This window comes from Agelaius phoeniceus, chromosome 16 (genome assembly GCF_051311805.1).
Source record: "Agelaius phoeniceus isolate bAgePho1 chromosome 16, bAgePho1.hap1, whole genome shotgun sequence".
NCBI classification, from domain to species: domain Eukaryota; kingdom Metazoa; phylum Chordata; class Aves; order Passeriformes; family Icteridae; genus Agelaius; species Agelaius phoeniceus.
Window position 1 is genome coordinate 7,921,248 of NC_135280.1, and position 22,045 is coordinate 7,943,292.

Sequence of the window (22,045 nt, forward strand, 5' to 3'; positions counted from 1 at the left end):
ATCAACATAAGCTGCTGTAAATAAAATAATTACTCAGGACTCATCCCACTTTGGCACAGCACAGAATGTAGGTCTGACACATTTACAACTCCAGACTCCCTACAACTGCACAGAAATCACCCTCCCACCAACCAACCTTGCACTTAGAGCACCCTAGCTGTAAATTTTTAGAGAGACCACTGGCATTCATCTAAATTAATGCAACTTCAGGCTTTTCCCCCCCAGTCTATTCTGCTTTTATTTATTTATTTAACCAAAGATGGTTTTTCCCTGCTATTCTTTCACTGAAACTCTGGTGATATGAACATATTTGCACCATATTTGTAGCTACTTCCCCTAAAATTGCTGAGGAGGGACCTTAAGGAGCATAAGAGCAGTTTTCCCCCCACACAAAGCAGAGAGGATTCACTGCTACATGTTCTCTTGACCAGAAACAGCTTGAACTTTACAGAACTGTCCAGAACTAAAAATTTCCATTCCAGCACTGTCCCACAAATGAAGCATTCTCTAACATTGTGAAAAGACCACACTGTGTTAACAATAAGATGCATTGTTCTCTTCCAAGTTGCCATTTTGGTGAAAGGATTTTATTGTAAGAAAAATTTATTTTCCTTTATAGCTTTTAAAGGAAATGAACCAATAAAAACACAGAATCATTAGAGCCTTGTTCATTTAAATGAGCAGCCAAGAAATGAATAATAAAAGGTCACCAACACTGAAGCAATCCAAATACCACAGTGATTTTATGACCAGCTTTACTTTAGCACAATTACAGATCTCTGACAATATTCTCATCACTTCTATTTCCTCAGCAACAACAGCTTCCTTAAACAACTATTCATTCTTACAAAGCAATTTTTATCTAAATCTCTCAATGACTTTCACTCAACAAAGCAAAACAAATGGTGCCTCTTTGTAAATGAGGCTGGACAGAGGAGCAAATCCAAGGTGCAGAGGCAAGGGCAGGCCAAGCACCTGTGTCTGTGCTGCTTAGCCTTAAATCCAGTTTTCTGTGCCACAACAGCCTCAGTGAACTAACACAGGGTCCCCATACTCAAAGCATGCTTGAAAGGAGAAAACAAACCAAAAAAGGCCTTTCAGAAACCATGGATTTCAAGCACTACAAACATTCCTACCCACAAATTCCATACAGGAGTCAGATGCAAAAAAAATCCCTAATATACTACCCACTGAAACACTTTAAATTTCCTTCCCAGCCCTGGAACATTGGGCATTCTTAGCTGTGCTAGAGTGGTTGTTTCTGCTGTTGCTGTTCTGAAAAAGAACTACTGTTCCCTGAGGTGATGTGTACAATGATGTAGAGGATTTGAGCTAAGGATATTTTCATCTTCCATCTCTGCCATTGCTCAAGGAAGGACAAACAGGATAGCAAAAGCAGAGAAAAGGCTAAACTTAGCACAGTGTCCTCCCAATATGTATCACTTAACACATTCTGTATTGGCAAACACTCTGGGCTACTGTGCAAATAGCCCATCTAAAAAATTCCATCCAATCAATCACACCCTGCCCTCCATGCCAGGCCAGCAGCCCCAGGATTTCTATCAATAGCAGCCATCCAGTAAGGGCTGCCTGGGAAGCTGTCCATTCTCAGAAACAGGGACATTAACAGAACAGTGAGTTCTCATCATTTCAGCAAACATCAGTCACCTGCCTTCCACATACAATCCATTAAGCTAGATTTGATCCCTCAGAGCCTCTGAATTCCAATCAAGAAATCCTATAAGCTGCCTAGAGATTTCTTTATTTTATATTGAACAAATATACTAAAGTCAGAGTAAAGACAAAACAACTATTTCCTCCCTCTGTACCTCTCTCCTGACATCATCTCAGTGCCTGGGATCTGACCCTTTTATAATCAGAGGTGGCTTTCATTGTATTTTCCCCAGTAATAGACTAACTGAATTCTCACTTTATTACAGAATTGGACATCATTAGGTGTCCACCACAAGCCTGCCTATGTGATGGTCTCACTTTCTAAACAAATTAAAATACCCAATTTCCTTTTGTTATGAGGTTCCTGAAGCTTTTGAAAAGACCAAGTCCTGATCAAAGCTGTTTTGTTTCTTCAACCCCAAATTACTTTTGGTTTTATATTGAGTCAATCTGAGTAAGAACATACCTCCTCCTTTCCCAGGGTTTTCAGGTGATCCAGGATCTGTGACACCACTGTCTCACTCAGTTTATTAATTTCAGCCAGGAACTTGGAGTCTCCACCATAGAGAGCATCATTGGAATCAACTGCAGAGATGAATTCAAGCTTAGGTCTGCCTAAAGAGCTGTACATTTTTTTGATATTGAAAACATCATATATTGACAGAAGACCAGATTTGGAAGTGGTAAAATGACCTTCCTCCATGAAACACACACAGAAGTGTTTCCTAAGTGCCTACCACTTGGTTGCCTACTGTGTCCTTTTGATTTTAAGAGCAAAACACTGAGAAGAATCTTTTAACTTAAAGCCAGTCCTGTATTCCTGGATGCAGCCAGGCTCACAAGTATCTCCTAGACTCAATGTTCAGCAACATATCTTGTCAATTTTCAGGTTTTCCACAGAGACAGACTCCCTGCTTCCATCACTTTAGAAGAGCATGGCCATCATCTCCAATGGTAGCAGCACTGGACCAAACAATTTGAGTTTTATTTAGTGAAAATCAGATTTTCTAAAGAAACTGCATTTTTTTTTTTCTTAAAATAAACCCATGATTACCTCAAAGTCATGGATAGAAATTCAAAAAGTGTATTTTCAGTTTCAAAGACCTTAAAGGATTCTTAGGAGGGAGAGAGCTCTTCAAGTTTTTACAGCTTATATAATTGTGATTTTAAACATGTCTTGTGTCCTAATTTATTTATGTTCTATTAAGAAGTAGGGTAAAAGAATTTTTTAGGTTTAAATATATTCTAGGTAAATCAGAAATCACAAAAGATGAAAGATAATCCCCTGTTTCCAAGTAAACTTCATTTCAATAAGCTAAGGTACAAAGTCCACCTGGAAAAAACTCCCATTGCCTTACTACAGGGGGAAAATTACTAATTTATATTTCCATGCTTCTCTCCATTAAAATCTAATTTATTTAGACTTCTTATCTTGGGATTATGCAGCTATTTTGGTCATATAGAAAATGGAGTGGAAGAAAAAGCTAAAGCACACTTCCTTACAGAATTTGAACAGCAGATTTACTACAGAGTAGCACTTCCACTGACAGCTGTTTTCTGTGCAATAACTGCAAGGGGTTTTTTGTCATGGGTGGTAAATCTGACAGACTGTTCACCAGAACTGCAGAACACCTTCCAGCCTTCCTCTGTGTGAAAGTCTGTGCAACAAAGAAAAAGTCAAACCATCTTGGCCACTCTGAGTCATTAATCTTCAGGGTGCTTTAAAGGATTTTTATTTATTACTCTACCTTAGTTTAGTAATCTATAATCAGAAGGAAAATATGCAAATTTTAGAGCATATATCAAAATATTCCAAAAATTATTACAAAAAAAGATGACAGCTATTTTTCAAAATGTAAAATCTTTAGAATTTTCTAGCTATTCTGAATATTTTTGTAAGTTACTGCAGTTTCCAGAACTCAAAGCCTGCCTTCAAAGCAGCAAATACATCATTTAAATAATGAAGACTAGGCTTTGCATTCTGAAAACTGGAGTTGTTAATAAATGTGGATGAAACACCAACGATCAGTATAAACCAAGTTGATGCTTTAGACTTAAATAAAACCCTTCATATGCATAATCTGTACTTGAAAGTTCACATTTATAAGCATTTGCACCAATACCACCTGAAGCAAGCTAAGTAACCCACTCTGCACAGATTCACTTTAAAGAACAGACTGCACCTGTTCAGAAGCCAACTCCTGGATTATTCTAAATTACAATACCTGGAACTGGATAGAAAAATAATCCATCCTGTGAGACTGATTACCACTGGTCTTCATTAACTGGCTATGGTAATAAGATAATACTACAAATGTCCTGGTGGAATGCAAAGAGCCAGAACCCCCTTAGGTATTACCTTTATCTACATGGTAGATAAATGCTTCTTGAGTCATTGCAGACAGCAGATGCAAAACATTGGTATAAATCCTGACTTTGTCATCACTGTTATCCTCCCAAGTGTAATCCTGGATCACATTCAGTAATCCTCTCACAAGGAACAACACTCCTTGTTCTGGATGGTCCTACAGAGGAGAAAAAAGACAGGTCAAAACCAACAGCACAACCCCAGAACAAAAATAGGATTATTTGCAGTAATTCAGTGGTGGAGAGTCACAGTTTGAGCTCTATAAAAGCAGACCTACAATATAATTAAAGCTGACAGCTACTTTTCTTAAGTGTGCTTCCTGCAAATCCTTTGAACTTTTTTCCAGTTTCCATCTAAAATGCCCATTTGACCCATAAGCAGAACATGATCCAGGCAGCCTCCACAGACCAACTTTGAAATGCTTTGTTTTGGAGTCATGGGGGAGCAGTACAAAATTAATTGTCAGCTTCTTAACAGCTAAGCCTCTGAAATGAAACGCTGGGTAGATTTCATTATTCAAATGGTATCAGTAAGCTGTAGTGTATTACTCATATAATTATGAGTTTCAGAAGAACTCCTACACTGGGAAGTCTGTTACAGACAATCAACAATCTTTTCACATGAAATGAAAAGAAAGACTCTGCTTTACATAAGCTGGGAGTTTTTACAAGCAGCTCTATACTGCACCAGGCTAATTCCAGCTGGCAGCTGGAGCAGTGGCACCAAGACACACAGGACAGATCACAGCCCACTGGGGACACTTCCTTTTGATCTCCTGTAAACAGGGAACAGAGTTAGGGGAGATAATTCTGAATGCTGGCATCTTGTTGCAAGTAATTTTTCTTTAGTGAATCTGAGAGGTTGTATCACTCCCTTCTTCCAGCACCTGCTAATGATCCCAGTCACTGCACAGCCCTCCCTCCAGCCTGACTCCTGCAGTGACAGCAGTGACATCCAAGGGACAGCTTCCCCTTCCCTCCACGGTTCTGAACAGGGGACACCCCTGCCACTGCAGCAAGGGGAATGCACAGCTCTGACAGCAAGGATGTGAACAGCACCACACTGAGTGCTGCTTCACCAAACAGGCACAGGAAAAAGGAGAAAACCATAAGGGAGGTTTCAGTGAGGAGGAAAAACCCACTCTCTCCAAGAACAAATGAATATACAGGTAATTTACAATTTCCCCTCATCTTTTAGCTATAACTGAAAATATTGGAGAGAAAATTACATCTCTCTCTAAATTTGACAGTTAGTTAAAAACTGGAAGGGTGTAGAATGGTAGTACTTTGTGAAATATTCATCAGAAGAGGAAGGTTATGCCAAAACACATCTTCTAATTATTGTTTTCACTCCAATGATTAGGCAACCTATACCAAAGTAACTGAAACTAATAGGAACTAGAGCTCTATATTTTTCCCCTCATCATGTCATAGAGTTTTTTGAATAGTTAGCTAATAAACCAGTAAATGATGTTTACACAATTAAATGATGGTGAGATTTCACTCTACCCCAATCCACCTGTAGTGAGAGCTGCTGCTGAGAGTGGCAGTGCTGCACCTCCACCTCCACACAGCTGCTCTGCCTCCCTATTTTGCATTGGGGTGAGTGATTTTGCAGAACAGTTCATCTTGTCACAGAAAACAAATCCCTGCATTTCCCACTCCAGAAGCCCAATCCATTCTAAATTTTTAACAAGGAAAGTCAAAAGAGTCTATACCAACCTGTGTGCTATTCATACACACTCCACTTACCGGAACCACTAATAATGTGGAAAAGAAATTACACAGGAATTCCAGGAGGAAGGCATCAGAAGGTCTCATCTTTCCATCTACACTGATCATTTTTGGCACTTCAGGAACAAGGCTCACTGCAGCTTTGAAAAAAGCATCAGCTACAAAATAAAAATAGGGTTGCTGTTATATCACTCCAGCTGTGATGGCAGCCATGCCTGTAATCCAATGGTTGCTTTGAATTTGTTTCAAAATTAAAAGAAATTACAGAAAAGGAATGTGCTGAACTGCAAAGAAACCCAAGACTCAGCAGTGGTCTGATTCTACAGAAATCTGTTAATTTGAATGATGCTGTTTCTCCAAAGGAAGTTCCCACATCACTCAAAACTTCTGAAAGTGTAACTCTTCTCCTTTGCATAACATGGAGACACCATCATGTCATATATATTGCATATGTAATAAGAAATTAGCACAGGTTTCAAAATTGACTTAGCAAGGAAATGCTTATGCCAGGAGAATGGGGAATCCAAAGTGGGGGAAAAAGGTTCATGCTATCTTGTTCAGCAATTCATTCACAAAAGGATGTTAAGTTCTAAGGAAGTACCAACAACTCCGTATTTCTAATTATTCATAATCCCTAAAAGTAAAATATTAATATAGTACCAGAACCTGGGGTATTGCTGGTTATCTTGATAAAAGAATATTTTCCAAGAATCACAATACAGGAATTAGAGAAACCACCCACCATTACAGCCTTGGCAAAATAGCTATTAAGAGGTTTTTCATAACTCTTTATTGTGTCTCTAATCTTACAAAAACATAAATGCCAAACACTAGAACACCTATTCCTCAGTTTATTAATATTCACAAATTAAAAGCAACAATATTTTCCATTTTACACTCCTATATATGCTGAATTCACAAAAAAATTTCTGACAGCAACATTGTTTTGCACTTTCTTGGCAACATTTCAGAATATCCAAGTATCCACATCCCACTCAAGTTGCTGAGCCATACACTTCAAAGCATCCTTCAGAATTAATATTGTATCTTTATGTGAGAGGAACAGAGACCCAGGCCATGTAATCAACTTTTACCAAAAGCAAAAGGAGAATTCTTGGAGAAAGCCAAGAGGTGTTAGGTGGCTGGGATGGAGATCCCACTGTCAGGCAGGCATGGGCATTTCCAGGAGCACGGCTTGCTCTGGAAAAATTCATTTGAGACTCCAAGCAAATTTGATAAATATAGTACCAACTGATATCTAATTTAAGCTTATGAGAAATACCAGAGAAACATGTGCTTTGGAAAAACTGTAGTTCTTCTCACTCTTGTTTTTTCAGCACACAGGTGCTCAAGGACTTTTTAGTTCTTAGAACACAGACCCCTTCCATCAAACACTGTCCTTCCTTTTATTCTGCACATTTGTTCTGAGGTGAAAGAAGGTTTATTTCAAACAACTTGTAAGTTTAGACAGCCAACCCAAAGGAAAGTAAGTAATCTTTCTCTGCTTTATTTGAGGAAGGAAGGCAGCAGCAGATGTTCATTCTAGCACAAGTAAATGAGTTGCTGTCACTTCCACAGTTGTCTCAGTAGAAAAAAAATAAAAGTGCATGTCCCACATCACCATACAATAAAAACATGTGACCAGACAGATGAAAAAATGTGCCTTAGAGAATAGTCTGCATAGCAAAGTACCCATGTCTGTGCAGGGAATGCTCCTGCCTTCTGAAGTTATTTCATAACAGGGTGAGAATGACCTGTGCAGCCATCAGCATCCTCGGTGAAAAAGAGCTGCAAAGTGCCTCACCCTAATTTACTGCCTGCTCTCCCAGCAATCACAATCCTTCACATTCTCCTCCAAACTTCTGCCATAGTGCAAACCCAAAACCTCTTATCTTCAATTTGAAAACCTGAAATTGATTCAATTTCCTCTTCCTGCCTCCTGCTGTTGCTGGTACAGCCAGAACTGGCAAAGGAGAATGTGTTCATTTTGCAGGAAGCCCTGCCAATCTGTGCTAACCATTTTATGCTGGAACACTAAAAGCACATTTATCCAAGATGTATGTGCTTCATAAGAAGCAAAAATAAATGCATATCAATGCAAAGGTTTTTATTACAGACTGTCCCCTACACATTACCATCCTGGCAGAGAGGTGTCAGAGAATGCATTACATGCTGTGACTTTGGAGAAAAGGCTCACTAAAAGATTGCTACATACATGCTGTTTTCTCAAGTACGAAACACGCATCAGTGTTTAATTCTGAGTTACATTAATTATGAGGTTATGCAATGATGGTTTCTCTGTATCTTTAAAAGTCAATTTTTAAAACTATTACTGTAGAGATGTTTTAAAACAAAACCATACATCACTTTTCCTTGCTTCCAAAAGATATAAGGAACCACTTAAAAAGCACTGAAAACCACAACAATCTTATGTTCTTGATTGAAAAACCAAAAAGAAGATAAAAAAGGTTTCTTTTGATGAAGGATGCTGTTTTCTTATCTGTCTAAAGTACAATACTGCTTCTTAAGTGAACCCCTGTTAAAGTGGGTAAGAGGAGAGCAGCCTGTGCATTACAACAAATCACCACGATGGAGCCTTCCCCAGCTGCTGTTAATATCTTGTGCAGTGCTCTGAACATATCATACTTCATGCTTCACTACATTCATCCTTTCACAGCAGCTCCTTCAGTCTGGTTGACCATAATCCTATAAATCTCTCCCCCAAGCATACATGCTGACCTTCAGGCTACAAAAACTAACAGTCTTGGATATCCAAGTCAGCACTTCCAGAATTAGCCTCCTACAGAAGAACAAACCAGTGAAATTGGTGTTGAATGTTGTGCTATTGACAATATTCACTATGGCACATGTGCACATTTAATTATACCTACACACATCCATATGTACCTCCACATAGTTCTATATATCAATCTCTCTCTACATAAAAATTCAGCTTGCATTGTATTTTCTGTATCTCTGATAGCTAATTAAACAGCACAAAGTCAAGACTTCAGGCAGGCAAAAATAAGAAGGAACAAAGTCAGATGGGAAAACAATTCAACTCCTTAAGTCCACCTTCAAAGAGCAGAAGGGAGCGAGTTGCACATACATACCCAAAGTATTTTTAGTCACAGCTACAATTACACCAGGCTAAGTCCACCCAAAGGACAAAACCAGGGACCATGCACATCTTCTGCATTCCACACCACTTCCCTGTCTTCCAGCACTGTCAAACCTAATTTAATACTCTGAAGATTTTGCTTCCACATCCAACAGATGTTGGAAATTTAATGAAGCTTGTACTCCAGTGCAAAAAATTATTGGGAAGCAAGCGAGGGGGTTTTGATACTGTATTTTTTCTGTTAAATAAATTAATCCATTACTGTTTTGACAACCAAGCATTGTAAACATCTGAATCTCCTTCTTCTCACATTGGTGAGGTCACTGTGAGTTTTGCCACATTGTTGAAACGTGGTTCTCCCTAGAAGTACTGCTAATTGTTCTCCTTCTTAAAGACCTCTACACATCACTTCCAATCCAGAAACAACCAAGAATTCTTTGAAGGAGAAGCTTGAAATTAGAAAATGAATGCACTCCTGCTTGGTGAGCTGGAATGTACTATGTTAATTCATACTATGAATTAGCTGCAGATAAAAAGAATCAGCATGATTGTGTTTAAAAGTAGTTCCCTTTATAAATACTTAGATTAAAAAAAAAACTTTTAATATTTATCCTTCTAGAAGAGGCTCTTCAAACAACTAAGCTGAAAGAAGATAAGGAAAAAGGTCCTCATGAGGGTACATAACTTAATAAAGGATGGGGTGGATGGAGGAAGGAGAGGGAAGAAGAAGTTTTCACAGTGGAGCAAAATAACTACTGCATTCCTTAAGGTTTTGCAGAGACATGTCCTGAGGAGGAGCTGGGAGGTGACAATGTCTGCAGACTGCTCTGGAACGTGACTGCAAAGCATCACAGATGGATGTCATGATTCTGAGCAATAAAGCAGCAGATGAACTCTAATATTAGTATGGCATGTGGGAAAGAAACAGCCCTTGCTATAACTATAGAAAGAGAAGCTCTAAATAGGCTATTTACACTCATGAAAGATTTTGGAGTCATTATAGATGGTTTCCTGAAAACTACATCCTAAACAGCTGTTGAAAAGGCAAGGCAATTATAAGAATCACCAGGAGAGTAATGGAAAACTGAGGTGCCATTGTATCCTTCAGATTGCTGTTGGGCATTTATACCTGGAATAATCTAATCTAGGTCCAATCTTCCCATTTCCAAAAGCACAAAAAGATAAAAGTGCTAGGGCATGGAACTGTTTCCATATTAGAAAAAGCAATACTGACAACAACTTCTTCAGGAACTTGCAGACTGCATCATCTCATAGACAGCAAGAAGAAAATGAATCAGGAGTGGCTGAATTCTGCTCCAGCAGATCAGCTGCAGGCTCTGAGCCACTCACTTAACTTTTAAAAAATGAATCCCTAAACATTTGACTTCCAAGTAGCAGGTCACTGTGGAACTCATCATCCCATGAAGTTACAAAGACCAAAAAGTAAAAATTGATTAAGAATATTCAATTCCCAAGGACTGGTCCATCTATTTTATTAAATACCACGGTCTGATTCATACACAAGCTTTGTTGAAGGATGTATTAAATCACCTGCACCTGAAAGCCAAGAAGCATCATTCTACATTATTGTTTCCCAAGGAGATGCTGCAAGACACTTTCAAAAACAGGTCATGGGCTAGACAGACTTGAAGAACTGACAAACTGATATAAAGTACTAGTCTGAAAAGCTTACAGAGACAGAGATGTCACCTCTCTCACATCATACAGAAAAGTGACTGGCTGGGATAAAGAGAGGAACAAGAAAAAGCTCAGGGAATGGGAGAAGCCTCCAGCTGTGGAAGTCCCAGGTAACAGAAAATGTCACAGCTGTGTCCAAAGGAAGAACACTCAGCATTGCTAGTAAGGAAAACACTATGACATCATGCTTTTCCCAAAGCTCTTCTACTGCCCTCAAGGAAAGCAGTATTTAAAAAGATAACAGAGTCACCATATACCATTCTCACCAGAGAAACATGAGCCAAGAATCCTAGTATCTGTCATTAGGAAAATCTCTTCCTGTTCCAATTCTCTAAATTCATCATCTCAAAATCTCTCTATTTATATTCATCAGATCTATAAAGATCTCAGGAGATTAAGAAGAAATGCTAAAAACTGTTATCTAATGGTATTTAGAAAATACTCTAAACCATTATTGGTTTAGAGTCCATTATTGGACTATGATTTAAAATTACTTATTAGGTATTTCATACCATACTTTCTCCAGAGTGTGACTGAAGCATTTAGAGAATACTCATGGAAAAGTTACATTTTCTGCAGTAGAAATGAAATTATTTTCCAATCTCCTAGGTGTAACTGTGTTTTAGCCACAACTGGAAAACAAAACAAATATCTAGAAGTGCATTAAGCACTAGATGCTTCAGAACTAAAATCTGCATTTGCTAAGCAAAAAGGTCTGCAGCAGTTGATCTGAGGGACAGGCTCTCCATTTTTATGAAGTTTAATGTTTGACAATATCCCAGTGAAATCAGTCAGACAGAATCAGTTGAATTACCTTATTCACTCAGCATGTTATTTCTCAAATGAGGCAAAGATTTCACAGCCTTTAAAACAAAAATGCTGCTTAACACACATTACCAGAAAGTTATGTCATCTCTACCACCTGCTGAATGCTGTGACCAAACATTAAAAACTCAAGCTGCCTCTTTTCTTTGGCAGACAAAAGCAGCATTTCCACAGGGAGGAAATGTGTGCAATGGCAATCATACCTATATCTCAGAAGTCCAGAAGAGTGGCACAATGGAGCATGCATTTCATCTCAATTTAGTCCAAGCACCCCCATGACAGAAAGCATGACCAATGAGAATTTATTATTCTCTGCTGGCAGCATGCAGTGCTCAGTGGCTCAGCTAAGAGAAATGAAAAGCTCATCTCTGTAAAATCTAGCATCTTCCTTTCAAAGGTGGGCTCTTAATAGGCTCTCCAGAGGTACAAACTGTGCATCCAGGGCAAATTCACCTAAAACATTTTAAACATAATTACAGATTCATTTCATTTAAAGCAGGTCTTGGGATCTGGAGATGAAAGAGACAACAGTCATTTTTAATCCATTCTGAACATTCCCAGACAGACATCCATCAGTGCATTACTGCTGGAGTTTCATGAGCCTATAAATTCACAGTTCTGACCCAATTCATTGTCTTAAAGAAAATCTATTCCACAAAAAAATTACAATTTTCTAATACTGAAGTATTTGGATGAGTTCAAACACTTGATTTGATTTAACAGTGGGAAATCCAAGTAAGCAAGGCTGGGACAGAGGAAATGGGAGTAGTGAGACACAAGGACTGATGGTTACCACTGCTGCCCCTTGAAACTGGGAATGAGGCAAAATCCCAAACTTATCCAGCTATGAGCAGATTAGCTGTGGCTCTCCAATTGCTGATAGTTTATCAAAGCAATCCTCAGGTTCATAAATCCATTTTTGGTTATGACCTGCACATCCTTCTTTTTCAAGACAGATATATTGGCAATTTAGAGAAATCTTCCTATTGCCAACAGAAGTTGTGGAACTCAAATTTGTTAGGTGTTTAAGTGAAAAGTCAACTCACAAGCATCTGGACCTCCCACAGAAACTTAAAATTGAGAAAAATCCAAGACTTTACCTTGCTACAAACACCAGCTGGAATCTTCAAGGAGGAAATGCATGCACAAAGCTGATGCATGCACCACTGCTGACTGAGCTATCAGATCAGGTACATTACCTTTCAGCTTTATTTCTCTTCACAATTTTAAACCAATTAAACTAATTCAAATCAACGTGAAAGAAAGGTTACAGACAAGGCACAGTTTCCCTTCCTGGCCTCATGCTATCATTAATGGCACACTCTTAAATCTTCACTTCATGCTGCATTGGTTTTAGTAGATCAGAGTCTAATTGACACCAGTTAACTGACTGGAGTGAAATCTGCTGTTATGAATTAATCAGTACTTCTTACTTCTCACTCATTCAGTTGAGATACAGATTAAACTGAGTGAAAAGTGACTTTCAAGGACATATTATGTGACTTCAGTGCAACAACATATGGAAAGATAGTTCACAAAAAATGTCCCAAGACAGTTTCTGTTTAACACATGCTAAATTACTCATGCAAGTGGCATGTCTCTGTGTACAAATTATACCCAAAATAGCTTTGCAATGGGAGCAGAAAAGTGAGTAACTATAAAAACTTGGTAAATGAAGTGAGTTACTGAACATCAGTTTTCTCTTGCTTCATTTTAACAAAAGCAGAGATGGACCAAATGCTCCTCTCTCTAGCTCGTGGGTCTAAAATTCAGGAGAGTGTGGTTAATGAACATGTATTTTAGAGACTGAGTTCATAATACTTTGCATATATCTGCTCTCTTAAAAGATTTCAGAATGGGGATCCTGTAAATTGTTTAGTGAGTGCACTGTATTCATGTGTCAGGCAACAGCTGTGCACATTTGTAAATGCTCACACTGAAAAATCTGGACAATTGTTGGGGCCCAGGAGTCTCACTCAGAGAAGAACTGGATCACAAGAATAGTTGAAAAGCAGTTTATAAGTTGAAAGGTATTAAATCACAGAGTGGGTCTCAACATGGTCAGGGAATAATTCTCAAAGACCAAATATTACAGAAAAACTGGATTTGCTTCCAATAAGAGAAGCTCTGCAACACAGCAACAATAATGAAAATTGACACACAGGATAAGGTAAGCTGGTCAATTAAATAAAACATCACAGAGAGAAAAGGTGAGCCCATTTTATGTAAACTCTGAAAGCAACTGCACAATGCTAATGGCACAACAACAGACTTTGCAGATCTTTTATTTGCACAACAAACTTGGACACACCAGTCAGCTTTACTCTAAATCCCTCTGCTTTGCTGTATGGGCAACATCAGATTCAAAACAAAGAAATGCAACAGTCACCATGCACTAAAAGTCTTAATCAGCATCCTAAGTCAGCTTGTTTGTGCAGCTGGAACTTGCTGGTAAATGCAGAGCTGGGAAAACAAGCTCTCATGAAGAAGCACAGAGCTAACCCAAAGAATGAACAGCCACAACAAAAGATGTTGCAAAGTAATCCAATTTATTACTCTCACAGCTCCACTGGAAACATGTAAAGGAAAAGCATTTACTATTGGAGAGCAGACATTTAAAGTCAAATGCAAAATAAAGTAGAATGACATCACTTCAAAAAGGAAAAGAAAAATACTGCAAGCAGTTAAAAGTACGTGAAGACTTTTGGAATAGATAACTGACTTCCATTTGTAACATGAATGAGATCATATTAAATGGTGATACAGATTTAATGTTCATTCTGATGCCAGAATAGCTCCCTTTTTTTTCCCCAAATCACTTTTTGTCAGAATCTACTATTACTTAACACTGAACTAAGAGGATGGCTGAAAATGTGCTCAGGTGCATTTCAATCAATAATTCAGATCCAAAAAAAGAAAATATATTTTTCAGTCTTCATATGATCTGATATTACACCATTGTTTCACTCTGATATAGTGGCACATTTTCCTGGCTAAGCATTTGTCAAGCAGGTGCTCTGATAGCAAGTTTCTGCTGACACTGACCTAACCTGGAATTCTTTCCCAGCTCACTGGTGAATTTTGTCAGTCTGTGAACTACTACACAGATGTTTTTATTTCTTTTTTCAGTTATAATAAAGCACATTATTTGTGATTCGAGTGCTTGCATAATTATGCAAGAGAAAAGCTTTCCATGCTTTCTATAATTCCTAAGTAATTTAGGACAACCTACCTCATGGCCAGGACTATGACAGCTACAGTCAGCTGTCCTGGCTGCTGAGATCACACTGAAGAGCTGCTTTAATGTGACAAGGTTTTCCTTTAACAGTGTTTGAAACAGAGCTGGATTTTAATTGCATCATAAATATACATATGACTGAGGATATCAACCAAGTTATTCTTCAGTTAGAAATGTTTCTGAAATAAGAGAACCTTTAAGTAGCCAAATTGATGCCTTACCTTGTGAAAGGCACTGATTTGCCAGAGCAACCTGTCCAGAGTGCAGATAGAGATTGAGACGTGTGAAGATACTGCTCAGAGATGGAATTGTGATGAAGCAGAAGGCAACACAAGCCTAAAGTAAATTTAAAAATTTGAATAAAATTCCTATCTTAGAGTTATAACAATCTTTACTCATTTAATACACAATTAGGAATCAAAATCTGTACATCAGTTTTGGGCAAGATTTTCAATACAAAGCAAATTATGTGAAGCTCAAAATCAGCAATTTTAGATTTCTAATGAGTATTTCAATAATTATATATTTTTTAATTGTTGCTAGTACTAGATAAGCTCAAAACTGACTCTCTGACTGTAGCTGAAAGAGCTCCTCTCTCCTTGCAGCTCAAGGCCAAAAGCTAACTAGAAAAGGAGGTAAGCGTCCTCAGGGGGAAGCCAAAGTGGTCAGAGCAGGTGCCTGAGTGTACAGGGAGGAAGCAGAGGAGCCCAGGTGCTGCAGCTGCAGCCCTGTGGGCACAGCCCAAAGCCCTGGATAGAGCAGGAGCCCCAGGCACAGAGAAGCTGCCCAGAGCCAGCCCAGCCTCTGCCTCTGCCCAGGACAGCACAGAGCTGCCAGGAGCTGGAGCACACACAAACAGCTTCCCACCTGCAGATGGACACATCCTGGTTGCCTGTTCCAGGTCAGAAGAAGGGAACACAAGCAACCTGGGTATTCTGTGATGGCTGTGCACAGTTCAAGGCACATTTGACCATCTCTATACAGACTCAGAGGCACTAAAGCTGAAAGGAGCACCTTATTTGAAATTCAAATCCTGATTTCAGCATATCAGCATTGATATTATGAGACAGAAGTTTGAATATATTTTATATATTCATCTCCCATTCTCTCTGTGACCGAGTTACATAGAAATTTGGTATTTTATTTCAAAAATAATTTGAAAAGCTGAGATTTCCAGAATTCACACAAACACGTCTCTGGTGAACCTTCCTTTGGAGAGGGAGTCAATCTTGCTGCTCTTTTTCAACACAAAGCTGCTATTAGATGGTTTGGGTCTTTTTTCTTTCCTTAAACAGCAACATTTGGCTTCAGAGAGGAAAGACTGCTCTTAACAAGAGAAAATGGGACTACAAACAGTGTCAAAAATACTAACATGGTGGTTTTGCAAACATGATAAACTCAGGTGGCAGCAGACAGTATTATGTGCAAAGAAAGCAGGCTCAGAGTTTATTAGTCAGACCTACCCTGACAAATGCAGCAGTCTTTCTGGAATGATTTCCTTTCATCACCCTTCTGGTTTCCATTGCTAGTTGATTCACAGACTACACACACAAAACAAAAGCAAACCATTAAGAAAAATGCACAGCCTCAGTGGCAAATACCAACCTGCATGTTTTACTGCATGCATTTAGAGAACAGCCAGTGTCCAAATGAACCCTGATACAGTGTGTCCCCACTGTACTATTTTCTTTTTATTGGGAGAATTTTAGTGACTTCCTTAAGGCAAATATGACTCAATTTGTGAAAGTAGACTTGTTTTATTCAACCCTTTAGCTTATCACTTCCTTCCCAGCTACAGTGCTGTCACCTCCTTGCTGGCATAACAATCACAATTTCTAGCTAACACAGATGAAAACAACATAAACCAAAAAAGCAGGAGGATTTAAGGGAAGATACAATGTTTCAAAGGAATCAGAGGCAGCTAATGCACACCTGTGACTCAGTACAGAGAAGAGATTAACCTTCCCAGGCACAGCAGGACACTGCCTGGATCTGCAGCCAGACACAGTCTAATCTTTCCTAGATGGAGGATTACAGAAGAGACAACCCAAATTCTGAATGCACAAAAATGCCATTTATTTTATTATACATGAAATCTCTTGCAAGGTAACTCATTTTCTTTGTTGCAATGATACCATGCATGCCTGTTAAGCAAGAACTTCAGAGTGTTATGGGGGATAAAACCAGAGATGAGATCAAAGTTCACTTTATGAACACCTGATTAAAATACTTCAGACTTCTTTTGCAATAGACCAATAATCTGAGCAGGGAATGGGAGAAATGCAAATATATCCCTATTTATTAAGGAAATGTAGATAAACTGTGGCTTACATGAATCAGCTGGACCAGAACAGGCTCCAGATTGCAAAACATTGACCTGGCTTCAACATAGAAACTCAGCTGTTGTTCAAAGTCACGGCCAAATGAAACCTGCAAGAGAAAAAAGGCCCCAGACTTTACCACCACAGCCCTTAAATATCTGTAAAACTGCATGCAGATAAACCACAGATATCCAAAAGTCAAAATCCCCATATATTGCTAAGGAGAAAACCCAGCAGTAACAACAAACAGCAGTCAGAGCATCTCTGCTCTTTTAACTGTGTGCAATACTTGAGCTGCAGGGAAACATGAAAAACATGAAAGCTTTACTGTTTTGGGGATTTGTTTGGTTTTTTTTGTCTACACTCCACATGACAGTCTACTTTACAGATGGAGTATTTTTCAATGTAACAAAATTTAAATCCTGTTTGTGAAGTGTTTTCAAACCTAGCAGAACTCTTGATTCTTTATGGGAGAAACAAAGGCTTGGTTTTGATCATGCTTAGAAAGCAAGACAAAAAAGCCCAGAATAATAGAAATAGATCTGTGAATCTGTATTCAGATTTCTCTAATTTCTAGTTGATAAAGGGCCTTCAACAGAAAACAGCATTTTTCCTAATTAGATAAACCAGTAAGAAAAGCAGGTTTTCCTTGAGTTTGGTTAATTAATACATGCTTATATAATATGGCAAAAGCCTGTAACCTTGCATTCTGGCAGGAAAGAAGTCAAAAAACAACCTTTGTGTGAGAACAACCCTCTTCCAACCTTGTAGATTTAAAAACACCCAAGTGCTGTCAGCTGGAGTGTCTCAGCTGTCAATTAAAAGCAGAGCATGAGGAACAGTCTCCAGGCAGTCTACATTTATGTATTCTATTGCAATTTTTTTTTCTAATAGAAGTCAAGGTTGCATTATTTATTATTTCTCAAGTCACATGCAAAAGAATTTTTTACAAAATTAGAATAAAATTTACATTTAATCCATACAGTGAAAGATCAAAGCAACTGCACCAGAAAACAAAGGATTGCTTCTCACATTACAGACAACTGTCTTTGCTTTTCCTCTATTTGTACAACTGCTGATTCTTGAGTCCTAGTCACAAGAAAAAGTACCCAAAGGAATAAATTTTTCTACCAAAAAGACTGTCTGTAGGGATGACTGTAACAACTGCTTTTCCCTCCACATCTTCATGTGTGCTGGTTTAAATTCATAAATAGTCATTTTGCTGCTATGGGATTTTTTTTCCCCCCACAAACCAGGACTATCAAGACACATTAAATTTTCTTCAATGCAAGAAATCCTCCTAAAGGAAATTATACTGCATGTAAAGCTTAATAAAGCAAGACTATATTAGAACATTAATTAGCAAATTATTATAGCTGAAGAAAAAGCAACCATCTAGAGTAAATCCATAGAACTGCAACAAAGAACAAAGAGGACAAGTAGGCACAGAGTCTGACAGCTCTGTGTGAAAGAAATACCAGGCATTGCCAGTATGTGGTTAGAGAACACAGAAAGCTTGAGAAAGTCTCCCTAAAACACCTTCACATCTCAAAACCAACAGGGATCAACAGAAGATTTATTGGAATAGGAGTGAGGGGTGGGTTCAAGACTAATTTCAACACAGAACACTTGGGGTTCTCCTGGGACTACTAATTTAATGATACAAATTGTGTTATTTATAAATTAAGATAAACAAGATAGAATAACAAAAAGTTACACTTATTTTGTATTTTTGAAAGCTGGTATTGGTTCCATTTAGAGCCAAGTAGTGGAACTTCCTTTACATAAACCAGTGACCTCTCTGATGCTTCAGCTGCTGTTTAACTTTTAAATATGTGCTCTGTTTTACAGGAGATTTACAAAACTAGCAGAGAATACCATTAAATAAACAACATGTGTACTTTAAACTTTCATCTTGCACCAGTCAGCTTCAGCACTGGGTGACATTTCTTTGAACACAGACACACTTATTTCACTGAAATGCACTGCCTGTGGTTTTCAGTGCTCTCAGCCACACAGCACCTGCTCCTCATGGGCATCTCACCAAAATTCCAGCTCTAAGGTGCACCCAGCACTTGCACACCATTGTCACTCACCATTTTTATGAATCCATTTATCAGAGCTGCTAACATTCTTTTCTCATCCTCAAGTGTTAGTGCACTAGAAAAAAAAAAATTGGTAAATTTTAGAATATTGTTTATCCTATTTATCTATAAATGTTCAAATTATATATAATATTTTATAATTTTTTCTGTATAAAACAAATTTTTATATTAATATCACCAAGTCAGCCATGAACCAAACTAAATTGCAGATTTTTAAAAAAGTAAAAATTGCTGAGTGTCTTCAGACTCTCTAAAACTCCGACTTTGGCATGAGGAGAAGGAAGCTACACTAATGTTTTTTATTGTAGCAAACAAATGGCTTCAGTCTTGTGCTGCAACATAAGAACTTGAGCAAGAATTAAGTCTAAAAACTTTAAGAAATTAGTAGGTCTATTCTCAGGAGAAAGTTATCCTATTTAAGGAATAAAGCTTTTGAAATACACCTTTAAATATAATACACTGTATAACACAATAAACACACTTCTTTATTCTTTTGTTTGGGGTTTGTTTTAAGGTTTTCTGCTTTCATTAACCTTGCCTCAGAATTTAAAAAAATAATTAACTTCACCTTGCTACAGTGCTGGTTTTCCTTATGTTTTAGTAAGAGCTGAACTAAACTGATATGTAAAAAAGGAGTTTCTTTTCAAAACTATCACAGATACCTATTCTACACTGAGTCCAAAATCTGATTTGAAACAAATTTACATCACATAAAAATCCAGTCAGTCAAACCTGTTTCACTGACAATGGATGAACAAAAAGTTAAATTACAATTAACTAATACAATTTAATCTCTTGACTATTATATGCTTGGCTCCAGCTCTGACCTTTAGTGTATCAGTTACCAATTTCCAGCTTAGACACCAGATGGAAAGAGAACAATAGTTTTACTGTACCAATTCAGTGAGGGAGGAAAGGAAACCTCAGCATGATTAGCTCATTAGTGCATTGCCAATCAAAAGAGCCAACTGATGGGCTCTGAAAGGCTCAGGAGGGTTGTAATGAGATCTCCAGGTCAGTAATAGGTTTCCAGTTCAATTGTGCATCAGACCCCTACCAGTCAAAGGCTGTTATCCCCCAACAGCTGCTACAGGGGTCAGCCAGCCCCACACAATGGGCTGGGAGTTTCCTCAACCAGCATGCAAAAACAGATGCAGGAGTTACTTAAAAATAACTGGAATTTAGGATGATTTACCAAGAGTTGTACAATCATTTTAGCTTAAGAACTGCTGGTTTAAGGGATTTTAAATGTCCCAGTAAACTATCAAATTGTTTTGGCAAAGTGTCAGAGGAAGCACCAATATGGATTGCTATAAACTGCTTTATTTTTTTTAATAAGCTGGTTTAGGTACAATATATTGTCCTATTTAAAGGCTGAAATGGCTTTTAGTGCAATATACAGCCAAATAAGGTACTTTAACCCAAAATAAAGCACTCTAGCTGGTATAAATTTGAATTATGTGCTAAATCTGACCTCTTTATTGACAATAAATCTTGCATTCATGGCCTATGGAGGATGAGAAAGTTTTAAGTTCCTTTGCAGCATCTGCCATACAAAGAGGCTCTGGGCTCAGAGTGGCAAAAGAGACTCTGCCCTTGCAATTCAACCCAAACCAGAAGGAACAAAAGGTTTGTCCTCTTGAGAGCTAGAATTTGCAGCATTGTGATGCTGGCCCTGTTTTTAATCAGACACAGATTTTGGTGTGTTTTTTGCAAATTACCTACAAACCACAGCTTTCCAAACTGCACAACAGTGAGGGTGCAACAAGGCACAGGGGACCACAAACAACCTCAGCTCTCAAAGCCAAGGGCAAAATAGAAGAGGAGGAATTAGGGGAAAGATATAGGTGGTTCAACAGCTTCTCAGTTCTAGCTCCCCCTATTGAAGTTCCTAGAGATCTTCCAGGAATCCTTTTAAGGATTTCACACCCTCTGTAATGGCTGAAAACACTGACCCACAAAAAGGTGTAATTGAGTATGGCAATCTGTGCTTTAGTAGCTACACATTCACTTGAATCTCAGAAATAGCTTATTATTCACTAGAACTCAAAAATTACATTGGTTTCACCCTCAAAGTGTTTTGAAGATTGGATTGTAAAGTGTCTCTGCTTCACTGGAAAACTACAAAACCACTGCTACTTCCTTTTTAAAATTCTGCTTCAGTATTCAAAATACAGCGGTAATTAAAGAGCAAATGGTACGTGCTGCCACTTCACTGCACAGCTCTTCCCTCAGCACTAATTGGATTCATGTCTTAATCCACCTTGAAACAAACAGCCCCAGAAACATGAAACCACATCAGGCAGCCTCACTGTGCACAAATGAGAGCTCAGGAGAAGCTCATCTTACTTCACAGAATCGTGCATTGTCTTGCAGACATGCAGCAGGGCATTGAGGATAACGGGGTCCTTCGTCGGCTCCTGCTGGTGCCTGCAAAGGGGTGCAGAAAAAGTGACCAACAATCCTGCTCTGTCAGAATGGAAACAATGACTAGAATGACACTTATTTTACTGCATCATTTCAATCACCAGCACTGTATGACACTGCACAAGTTCAAATTCATCTGTGAGCTGTAAGAGCTGAAATGAGGGATGTGGGACTGCAGGGGCTCTCCAAAATGCAGATTATTCCACCCAAGACATTACAGCAGTCCAGGGTGGTGGGTGACAGAGCTGTGCCCACAGCTGTCAGCTCCAGCTGCAGGCAGCCTGGAGACCCTTTGGTTTTGGTTACAATGCATTCTAGACTGTTCTTTGCTGAGCACCTTAATACAGTAGAACCAATCTATACCTTAACTATTATCTATAGCCTATCATAACTACTGTAATTACCATGTTCATGTTACTGTTCTCCAATCACTAAAAGTTGGTACATTACAGTTTAAGCTAGAAGTTGTTATTCAGTTTTCTTGCAGTGGAAAATTCTGAGACCTTTTTTCTACTTGCCACATCAGCAGGCTTGT

General features: G+C 38.4%; 1 protein-coding gene across 2 annotated transcripts in view; it reads right to left on the reverse strand.

Annotated features, from left to right (window-relative positions):
* Window positions 1–22,045, reverse strand: part of VPS35L (VPS35 endosomal protein sorting factor like) — a 43,531-nt gene that overhangs the window by 1,687 nt on the left and 19,799 nt on the right. For both annotated transcript variants that reach the window (XM_054643418.2, XM_077186701.1), the window contains exons 22-29: window positions 21,433–21,513; window positions 19,075–19,138; window positions 16,989–17,087; window positions 16,121–16,198; window positions 14,879–14,993; window positions 5,794–5,933; window positions 4,034–4,199; window positions 2,141–2,259 (exon numbers count right to left, since the gene is read on the reverse strand). In XM_054643418.2, coding sequence (XP_054499393.2) covers window positions 2,141–2,259; window positions 4,034–4,199; window positions 5,794–5,933; window positions 14,879–14,993; window positions 16,121–16,198; window positions 16,989–17,087; window positions 19,075–19,138; window positions 21,433–21,513 — 862 coding nt within the window. The remainder of the gene's footprint in view (window positions 1–2,140; window positions 2,260–4,033; window positions 4,200–5,793; window positions 5,934–14,878; window positions 14,994–16,120; window positions 16,199–16,988; window positions 17,088–19,074; window positions 19,139–21,432; window positions 21,514–22,045) is intronic.